We start from the raw sequence: 12187 nt of genomic DNA, 5'->3' as shown, positions 1-12187 counted from the left end.
CTAAAATTTTTAATTGTAAGTTGAATCACCGTTCATAATCTACTAATCGTTAGTTTACAATCTCGTGAGATAGATAGATAGATATCTATATATATAATCAAATTTTATTTACAATTTTACGGTATTATATACTTTTCTACCTACTTTACTTTTATACTTACTTTTATAAATATATCGACCACACTAGATTCTATTAAGAAGTATTTGTAGAGTTAACTTAAAGTTGCTTTATGTTTACTTGAAGCGGTTATGTGCTGGGGATATTTTCACAAGGGATTATAATAAGCACCTGAAAATAATGTTTCAGGGTCGCTAGGACCGTGTCATAATTAATTACATGTACAAAAATGGTCCCGTTCGCCTTTGTTACCTTAGTACAAAACAAACTCGGGTTGAAAGTAAATATTCATAATTTAAGGTGCGGTATCGGTCACTGATATGGTAGCTGGTATATTTAGAATATATATAAAATATATATGAATTATATATTGAACTTGCCTAACCGTCGTTTTCGATAGGAATTCAGTTTTGACGGAAACATCCCATTTTAAAGTACATAATGTCTATTATCCACGTTACAATTATTAAAATGTTTTAATTTACACTTAAATCTTCATTTCAATTTCATTTATTCTAAAATTAATCGTCAAAACTGTCACTATATTTTTATTAATGGCTTGCCACTGTAATGCCGTTATGCAAACAAGACAGGAAATAAGCATTAATAATAACAAAATTATGCCGTTCATAATAACGATCAGCAATATGCATGATCAGCACTTAACGAAAGGACCATAACTGTATCCCTTTTCTGAGTTTACGCTAAAAGGAATCAATCTTCCTGAACGAGATCCACTGTCCCGAAGTAATGCGAAATGTCTGAAACTATTTTACGAAGGCTCGTTACTCTGAAGGGCCTAAAAGCATTAAGATCAATGCAAAATAAAAAGTCTAAAAATAAAGATATATAAGCTAATGTTTGTTTTTGGTTTTATAATATGAAGGCACACGAGTCAATACTGTTTCTGGTGGTAAGTGGTCACCATCACCTAGGTTTCCTACAGCGTCAATATCTAATTGACGCTGTAGGAAACCTATTAACTTTTATGACACCGTCAGTCGCACAACTTGAGGAGAAAGATTTTCTAATGTCGATAATTATACAAGCTGACTCACCTTTCAACAAGCAAAACAAGGTAGTTATATATTGCGGTAGAATTCCGATGAGTTGATGTTGCTTGCACGACGCACGAAGCCCTTCCATGGCCTACCCGATATCTAACCACATAGTGCGGCTTCGTGATTAATACGTTTATGTTTTAAAGCATCTAACTTGATATGAATCGTAATCCATGTAATCTGAGACCGATCCAGGATTTGAACTCAATATCTGGCGATTGGGCGAAGCTATCCAATACTGACTACACCAACGAAGCAGTTACATAATGTACATCTTTTCATTTCTTTATTGCGTAATCGTAGGTTCCTCCAAAATACAATCCTCGCTACGTCAATAAAGGGTCAGAAAACCTTCTTACAATAAAAATATAATACATAGCTTAGTAATAATACTCATTCGGACTAAAGTGCTCATGAATTTTTCGTAAAAAACATTCATCAAAGTACTTTGTTATTTAAATTTTCTATTATAGTCAACTTTCGAACCCTTATGAAGATTATTATTTTAGAAGATTATATATTCGTAATTAATTTAGTTGGATTTGAAATAAAATATTATTTTACATAATATACTATGACAATACTACGGTATTGTTTATATGATAATTGTTCGCTACACAATAGAATTTATTTAATTATGTTCGCTTTCTCCTTTCTGACACTCACGAGACTCCGCAAGTCATTTAGTTGATACATACCTCGGTGTACAATAGACCGCTGAGGTTTAAGATATATGGGCACAATGTACAGTTCGCCTGTTTTTCTTACACGCGCTGACTTATGATGTTGTTTACGCTAGTAAATAAAATCTTCTCTTTTATAAGAGGAGATATGATACATTTGATTTGAAAAAGTTTCAATTCTGTATCTTTTATTGATAACTAGGAGGATATATACTAGAGGTAGACGGGGTAGGGTGGGTGTCAGGTCTCTATGACCATTTATGTATCCCTGACAATTGGAACCTATAGAAATATTATTTGTAGACATATTAATTACAAAAATTTTAATTCAATACTTAAAATAAATTATTTTAAACAAGAAATAGAGATGGCTTATACTTTGGCTTAACATACATACTACCCAAAACCCGGAACAGTTCCAATATAATGTTTATTGTAGGAGAAACATACATAAAAAATCTTGTCGTGGCAAACCAACGTTTCATCACAATCGACTGAATAGTTTAAAAGCAAATAGGAAAAACATTATAAATGAATTTAATTTATTAAGATAAAATAGAAGATATAATTTTAACATATTATTTATATAATAGAAGGTGCTTCATATAATAATTATACCTTTGTTTGTTTCAGAGCTATTCGGGGGATGAAAAACACTCAACACGTCATTCTCGTCGCCGTCGTGAAAAAGAGGTTAGTGTATTATTTAATAGTCTATATCCTAAGGACCAATATAATTAACAATTTATACATACATATATGATCATTTAAAATATTAAATTTATACACTTGAATTATAAGGTAGGTAGGACAAAAGATATGCTATTGAAAAGGAATTTGCGAAAGTTTGATTTTAAGGAGACATCGCATTTTGTCTATATTAACCTGTAGTATTCAAAATGTCATTGAACTCGCAACGCAAAAGATAGGAATGAATAGAAATCTTTAGAGGAGGCCTTTGTCGAAAGACAAGCTGTAGGAGACTAACGACCGTGAGCCGATGTATTACATCAAAAGTTTGAGACGAAAGTGAAAAATGTGTTTTTATAGTTTATTTGTACAAACAAGAACAGCGATAAAGGCTTGATTATTATATTCAAAGTGTCATTAATTACGTTATTTTATTTAGAAATAAAAAATAAATTTACTTACGCATAGTGTAATAAAAAGTACATAAAAGTGTTTAATTGAAACAGCTACAGGCACTGTAATCTTCGTAAATTTACATAATTTATTCGTAGTTTCTTGGTCCATAAGTAGCAAGGCAATAATTACGATTCGTAGACAATTATACAGTCCGCAAGCAACACGATTCATTTCTTGAATTAAGTAACCACTAAGACAAATATGTGCTTTGAAAACACACAAAGTTCTACTTGATCGATTCTTCTGAAAATGACTCAACGCTCAGACAAAACTAATGAAACTAGCGGTAATTTGAAACAAAGGAACCGCTAAGAAAGGATTTTTGGAAATTTTAACTTTTAGGTGAGGAACGGGAAGGGTAGCTTTGTATCAACTTTACGTGTACGAAGTCAGGACGTTCTGCTAGTATGAAGATATTCGTTTAAATATCCGCAGGCGAATTCTAATTTCATAACTGATTAAATTTATAACAGAATTATAACTTGCTTAATTCAAGTTACGTGATAAAATGAAAGTGACCGTGGGATTAATTAGATAACGATCTTAATTAAACGTTATAATTATTTAATTGATTTGTATGGTACTTGTATGACTTAAACTGTCTTAGTTCAGACCAGTTATTATTCATATATTATTTTTAAGTCACTTATTTTGTAACTGTGATATTTATCTAGTCATTTGTAGCACTGCAGATCAATGGGTTCGATTACCGACCGGGTAATAAAAGTTGTTGCAATTTTCTGTGAAGGAATTCTCAGTAGAAACTACGAGTAATAAATTGATTGCATTTCGTCCCACGCCAAGGAAATCTGTCGGTCCGTGTGTATGTATTTTGTTGGGTTACGTTGAATTGAAGTCTCATTGGATTATGATGGAGATGGAATAGAAAGTTTACGTGTGTTTACGCACACATACTAAAGCATTTTAACATGTGGCTGAATTTAAATAAAATAAAATGTATTTATAATTATTAATCTCTTACTATAAAACAATCTGTTAATAATAAGTCAGAGTCTCTCTCAGTCCACAGATTAAGCTATTTAAAGTTTAAGTGGTTCAAACTTAATGTTTGAATACTGTTTTCCAACATTGATATGGTTTTCAAATATGACGTATTTGTAAACCATTTATATTTAGGCCGCGCACGTAACATACACTCGAAATGTTTGAACCTATCCGAAGAGCGAGCGGGCGCGCACACTATAACTGCATTATGCGTATCCGTTACTCAGGACGTACATTTAATAGTAAAATTAAAACGCTAAAAAAATAATATATTGTATTATATAAAGCATATTCTGCCTCGCACAAAAACTGTGAACCAACTATCGCAGACGAATTTTCCGAACCGATACGACTTGGGAACCTTCAAGAAAAGAGCGTACACATTTCTTAAAGACCGGCAAAGCACCTGCAAGCCCCCCAATATTACAGATGTTCATAGACGTTGGTAGTCACTTTCCATCAGGTGAGTCTTCTGTTCGTTTGCTACCTATATCAAAAACAAAAAAAAAAAAAACATTTGTACATTTGAACGCGGTAATCTCAGGATTTAGCAGTCCCGTTTGAAAAATCGTTTTGCGTTATATATCTCATTTGTTGAGAATGGATATAGAATAGGTATTTAATATCACGCTACGACTCGCGGGGATGCTAACGTTCAACGTGACTAATATAACTACGAAGCAGTTATATTATAGAACTTAAACCAAACATGTCTTTAGTTTTAATGTTTTTTGGAATTACTCGTAAAAACAAACATAATAGCCAATCAAAAAACATTTCAATAATTAACAAAAAAAAAATATTTAAAAAATCAGCCAATCGCAATCCAAAGCTGTCTCTCCCGAGATGCACCAAGCTTCCGGTTCACCGCCTTCAACATCCATTCAAGTCCCATCACCTCATACAGATCATAAAAAAGTTTATATTATTAACAGAGTGTTAATTTCTAATAAATTAAATGTTTTACTTTATATAATTTACTTCTCAATATGATATTTAAATGTTAATTATTTATGTACAATTGTTTTAAAATTTGTTTTACATGTCGAAATGTATACACAAAATTTAATTAAAGAAATTAACAAATGTTTTAAAAGTGCCAACAAAATGACTAACGACGTTAATCAGTCAAACTTCAGATGGTTATTTAATTAGCGCCTCTAACTTGATGACCTAGAGCCCGCACGATTAACTTGATAGATGGAGCCGCAAATTACTGACATGGTTAAACAAGCCCTTCAAACAAAGGGAGAAACTCCCTTGATTTCATTATGTCGAACAATGATATAGGTATTTGAACATATATATTACGAATAATACCGAAACGAAACCCTTCTGTAATGAAACGGAATGTCACATAACGAAATGTGCCTTATTTGTTGCTTTCTGTATATTTATTAAAATAAAATCAGTTTAAAGGTTTAAAGCCAGTGTAACTACAGGTGCTAGGGGCATAAAATATATAGTGCCCAAGGTTGGTGGAGAAAGGAGAGTAAGGAATGGTTAACTTCTTTATTTCTTGCGACGATGATAACCATTTATGATCAGGTGATACCCATTTTCACATCCACCTATCTGTAATGTAATAAAAAAAAAAATCATTACGAAAATATTTAGTGCCCGCGTTGAATCCACAATCTTCGGTTAAGTTTCACGTGATCTAACTAGGCCATCTCGTCTAAACACTTACTTTTCAATTCATTTCTTGTTAACGACTAAATTCAATGTTGTTTTTGATTTTAATGACATATATACATATATAACTGAACCCACGCCGGAGATTTGAATTAAAAATGGCCTATGTCCTTTCTTGGGGCTTAAGATTATTCCGTTACAAATTTCATTATGATCTGTCCAGTAGCTTAGTCGTAAAAACTTAACAAACAGACAGAATTACTTTTGAGTATGTTATATTAGTACTATATATCACAAATTAACCACAAAGTGGTGTGATAGACTGTATACGGTACACAAAGGTCCTTAAAACATTAAATCATCTTCAAATTAACCTGATTGGTCAAACATATATAAAAAATATTTAAGTTAACGAAAAGTTAAATTATAATAAGTTTTATATTTCTTACTTAAGAAATTATTAATTCATTTACACATTCTTGAGGGATCATTTGTAACCATAATGTAACCTACTGTCCTTCCCCGAGACAGAAACAAAACAAATACCAAATACTACCAAATTTCATCTAAATTGATTCAGCGATGAAAAGGTACAGAGTTTTTAGAGCTTCGCATTTATAATATTAGTATGTATGAATTTGTCAAACGTCAAAGTACCTTATTATTTATTCGTAGCAAAGTAAAAACAAATAAACAAGAGCTTTGATCAGTAACATTAATTTCATTTAACCGTACGAGCAAGTCTTTCCATTTTAAGCTATGCGGGCTTTACTGGCCATTAATAAAATTTAGATTCAGGTTTTTTTTTATTCGAGCCACCTTAAAATGCGAAAAATGTAGTATGGCTTATTTTTTTTATGTGGTAATCTAACTCTATATAAAAACTCTTTGGAATCTTTCTATCTATGTACATATTTAAAATATAAATAATGTACCATTTATTTAATAAAAATAATTCGTATTTATTAGTTTTATAGATAGCTCCAACATAAAATGAAATTGTATTGATAATTCTTACAAAATTACCTCGTCAACATTTTCTCGATAAAAATATAAAGAATTCTCCTTTCAAGGAGTTGAACAGTAGGATAATTAAGGGCGGGGGACATCCGGGTTGGGTGATCGATCCCAATTCATGCTTTCCGGAGATCTGACATGCCTGAGTGCTATTGAAACGGATATTTGTGAAAGTTCTTTGTTATTTTTCCTTCATCGAATCCACGTGTAATATACGAAAAAATGGAAAAAATATATCACTATTTTTGGACAAACGCAAACATTGAATAACATTAAACTGAAATTAAAATATTCAAAGACACGGTGGCCGTGTGGATAAAGAAAGTAAGTATATCTAAACCAAAGATTGCACATTCGAATCCGAACAAGTGGCCTTGAGTTCACGCGCTGTGTTTATAAATCATCTCGTGCACAGCGATAAAGGTTAACATCGTGAGGGAATCTGATTATGTATAATTCATTTGTAAAATAATATTTAGGGGCCTCCACTCAACTGTTGCACCAGGGCCTCCACTCCTTTGTGGCTCCAGGGCCTCCAGACCTTTAAATCAGATACTACGTACTGTAAACTATCAAGAGACAATTTCCTATAATAATATCGTAAACATCGCTAACAGTAGGTTTATTATTTATCAATAGGCCTTCTGTTTGCTTACATTTCACCTCATTTATCGTAATAAATATATAAAAAAAAAAAACAAACGCCCGCATAAAGTTTACCTTTACCAATATAATGTGATAAGAACTGAACGAATATCTCCATAAAACTTTATGTTTACAATATCTTTCGTTATTATTAGAGCGATATATAACTGCGTATCTCGTTCATAATTTTAAGCGATATTCGTTACTTGACGGAACAGTAATATTAGATTAACATCTTTATTAATTAACATCGCTTTAATTTAATTAAATTAGTACATATATCAAATAACACTCGTGTTATTAAAGACAATTTTCATATTGATTACCTAAAAAATGCAAATTAACTCACTTTTCACCGACTTCGAAAAAATATGGTTATGAATTCGATTACACTTAATTGGACGGTTCTGTATTTGTGTCTATTTGTTTGGTCTTATATCAATATAAAGAAAAAAAATTAATTTAGTATTTATTTATTTTTTTATTACTTTTTTTTATTCAATTTGAAAAAACACAAGCTACTAAAAAGCTTTCCAGTCGAAAACGATATACTCACCGATATAGGGTAAAAATATTTGAATATATTTATTTATAAAATATAGCTACAGACATTTCATTAATTAATAATAATTACATTTCGTAGTAACACGTGTTATGTTTGATTACATTTACAGAAAACACTATCCCGTAATAATTCCTATAATTAATGCGAGTTCTGCATTAGCGCTGTGAACACTTGAATATTTCTCGAACCTGTCTGAAATTTCACGCATATTCTAGCTAGCTAGCTTCTAGCTTAGAGGCAGTTTGTGAGTACGTAGTACAGCTAAGGTAAAAGTTTTAAAGCTGTAGAAATTATATCGTGATTATCGCAAGTCTGAAGCCCGCTTAAGAATTAATTGTCAATCTCTTACAAGGCAAAGATACCAATAATCTCAAACTACTACACTGGTCCATTGTGTGTGGAAATAGTCTCAGGACTGCTTCGTCAATTTAACGAGATGTTATCTGTATACATATATTATATACGAGTAGGTACATACAACAGCCTGCATGATTGATATTTAACAAAACTATATTATGTCGTGATACAGATAATTTTATTGTATACAAAAATTTAAATTACTAGTCCATAAGCGATGTGGAAAATTTGATATTAAATTTTAATATGGATTTGTTAAAAACATTTTAATAAACACTAACAGCAAGCCATGTTAGACATATATTCGTAACTCACTTATTCGATACCCCCTGTTAATATAAACCACCAAGGGGACGCACTTAACGTTATTAACAGACGCCGATAGCCGCTTTAATCGAGACCCAATTTAACTAATTGCTTGCAGAGGCTAATATTGATTGTGAAGACTGGCTTTCGATTCCAAAAACTATGTTTGAACTCTTCCTATAAAGTGTTTACTAAATATGTTCCATATTTAAACTCTGCGTAAAGCTGTTAAAAGAAGTCTTATGATGAGACTAAGAGATTATTACGCTACTCTAATGAGTGGTGAATAAACACGTGGCTTTTAATCGCCAAGACTGAGACAAATTGTAGGAAAAAATAAAACTTATTGCATACGAGTGATTTGAACCCGCAATCTTCGGAGACATAAGACTAGAACGGTCAGTGGATTATCTCAAATCTCCACAAATCGCAACTGAAGATTATGTTAAAAAAAATTATATAGTAACTGAAAGCAAGCAAATGTTCTATCGAAGTCAACGGTCATCCTCCAGCCACTGACGATTAAAACTCTATAATAACTGCCAAATGTCGGATTCAAGATCTATTTTGACACTTTTTCTTTTCAAATGACTGGCTTAATGTAAATGTGGTGGTACCTACACGAATGAGATTGATATTTCTTCTTTTATGATTCAATGTAAATCCGATAATAAATAATAATGTGAGACAATAATATTCATATGACACCCATATCAAAGTCAACGTTCGCTTGAATTAAATTTCACGAATGCTGTTATTGGAACTCGTAACTTAATTGGCTAGCACTACACAGAGCACTTCAGTGCGTCTGAAGTGCTCCAAGTATCTGAGTCCAGAACTCAGATATCTGAATCGGATGAAGATTCGAATCTAATTGGTACAAATATGTATTTTGATATGATTTTTGGTACTAAATTACAGTTTCTAACACACGAATAAATCTAATTTAGCTTTAATCTGAATTGTTATTGGTCGATTGTAACCTATGACGTGATAGGCGACTAGAGGCGAGAATGAATCCAAACTAGTTAATCTGACAATCAGCATTTCAAAAAGAAGAGATGAATTCTCCTGTGTTCCAAATTATATCGAATTAATTTTTAAATATAAATGTAGTATATGAATATTACTACTAGAATATCTGGTGAACCATTATTGTTTTCGGGCAAAGATACCTTAACAGCCAATGACTAATTTACTCATCAAAATATGTTCTCAATGAAAATATCAGAATCAACGTTCAATTTTCAACCTCCAATAAAAATTATTGTCTTACCAATTATATAAATGAACGGTAAAAAAACAATAACTGAAATCGCGCTTTCATTAGCTCTATGAAAAGTTCTGTATTCGCAAAGTTTTCCAATGTTCGCCGCAACTTACAAACTTGAAGACAAAGTTGTACTTAAGTTATTACCTTACTTCATGAGGCGATCGTATACATCCTTGTGTTACCTTATCCATTGTTATATTATATAATTAAAATGTTTGTATTGGCAAAGTTACACACCATAAAACCTTGGAACACTTTTCAAAGATATTCCAAAATCTTGTTAATTCTTTAGACATACTCTGTGGTTTTTCCCTGTTCACCCATAAAACAATATAAGTATGTAAGTACCTACATATTTCACTTTTTATCTTTACGGTTTTTTTAAGTTAGTGTAACTACTTTGAATGCGATAAAAGTATATCTTTAAGGTCGAATTCAAATGCAGCGTTTCTTTGTATAACATTTTAAATTGTAATGGTTCTGTCTTTTACATTATATAAATATATTCCTAAATATTTGTTTAAGTATAATGTCATATGTGTACGTATGGACTGTATGGATTTGTGTGTGTGTATTGGAATTACAAACATTTCATCTCCCGAACAAACGCCGCGCTCGTTTTGCGGAGTATGTAATAATTTTCTCTTCATTCACCGTCTTATCGAAATTCCGCCCGATACCGAATTCCTCGAAAATCCCCGAAGAGCCTCAACGAAGTGTAAAAGATTCCACAGAGTAGATAATTCGAATATTCAACTTGTAAAAATATTAAAATTTATAAAAGGCAAAAATATTTTTTGTTTTTTACAAGCTTTTGTTTTGCCATACTATAATTTGAAACTGTTTCATCCCGCCGAATTAAGTCAATTTTCTGCATACAATTTATTCTTGTTGAAACAACAAACTTTTATACAAAATTATATTATATATAATATATTTGTTTGAATTCCCTGGAACATAAAAAACTGTTTTTTATCCATATACATAGATTTATTGGTTTAAATTTTTTTTTAATTCATCACACTCTCCATACTTTCTTCTAGTGATTATGCAAAGTTATAAAATTCAATTAATGACAATCTTAGTTATTTTAAAAACACGTAATATTTATGAACATACTGAAATATTTACTCTGTGCAACTGATGATCCGGTTAGCTATTTATCGAGTTATTTCGAGTGGCGCCATCTCTGCTCTATTCGATAAGTCTGCATGTATCGCCAGATGTAAATTTCCTAAATTTTCTGAATACTGTTGAGTTATTCTGTTCAGATGCGTCAATATGTTGCGTAATTGCACCGCACGTAAAAGTATGCTTGGGTTCCTTTTATTTTCCACTCAAGTACTTGGCTTTATTATTCACCTGCGATTTATAAAAAATGCGATACTGTTTCTTCCTGATTTTTTTTATATAGTTCAACTATATAATATTTTTATACACTCACATAATTTTGCATGAGCCCATAAGTATTCCTAGTGATCATTCGTAATAAAACTGATTCATCTTCTTGACTGAATACAATTTTATAAAGCATGTTATCAGTGGTGCACTCAAGCAAATAATATAACTAGTTCATTTAAATAAACTAAACTTAAATATTGTAACTAACAGCCTATCACAGAACACCGCTGACCTCACCTTTAGCAAATTTCGTAAATTATTTTTCGTCACTTAATAATATAAGCGAGAATTATTATAAACTTGATACAAACCCGCAAAGTATCTCGATAGTAAACGTGATGAGTTTATGATAAAGTCATACCATATACCGTAACTAAATGAATGACTTGACTATTGCTTATAACTTGGAAACGATGCTAGCTCGCAATCGTAATAAGACGAGGCCATTTGTCGTCTCTGTGAAGCGAAAGGAGTAGCGGGAGCAATTGATTGTTACCTCTAACCCAGTAGAGCTCAAATAAAATTAGACTCCCATTTTGTACAAATGTCAGCAATCTTTAATGATACCAATTGAGTGAATGCAACTCAAGGGTCATAGACAACCAGTAATTTTTATATCGAAACATCCATCTGCTATACTTTATATGCACGAGTTCTCTATTTGGTAACTCTAACTGAAAATTATATTGATCACGTTTAAATATCTGAAAGCCTAATAGATATAATTCGTCGATCTTAAAGATCGAAAATTCAAATCTAGGAAGGACCACTTTGATTTGAAATGAGTAAGCTGTATATTAACAATTGAATATCAAAATGAGTCTTCAAATCTAATCAAAAATCAAATTATTCTTTTTAATATTTATTAAATCAAGAATTTTATATAATGAACACTTATTAAAAATATCATGCCTCCACAATAAATACACAGAAAAAAACATCGAATTCAAAAAATTTGGGCAAACTTGGAATTTC

General features: G+C 31.5%; 1 protein-coding gene across 3 annotated transcripts in view; it reads left to right on the top strand.

Moving 5' to 3' along the window:
- Positions 1–12187, top strand: part of Pde8 (Phosphodiesterase 8) — a 204151-nt gene that overhangs the window by 166081 nt on the left and 25883 nt on the right. For all 3 annotated transcript variants that reach the window (XM_026635012.2, XM_026635003.2, XM_064217669.1), the window contains one exon: positions 2496–2555. In XM_026635012.2, the coding sequence (XP_026490797.2) occupies positions 2496–2555 (60 nt within the window). The remainder of the gene's footprint in view (positions 1–2495; positions 2556–12187) is intronic.

This window comes from Vanessa tameamea, chromosome 18, assembly GCF_037043105.1.
Source record: "Vanessa tameamea isolate UH-Manoa-2023 chromosome 18, ilVanTame1 primary haplotype, whole genome shotgun sequence".
Lineage (NCBI taxonomy): Eukaryota > Metazoa > Arthropoda > Insecta > Lepidoptera > Nymphalidae > Vanessa > Vanessa tameamea.
This window is presented reverse-complemented; position numbering and strand designations above follow the sequence as displayed.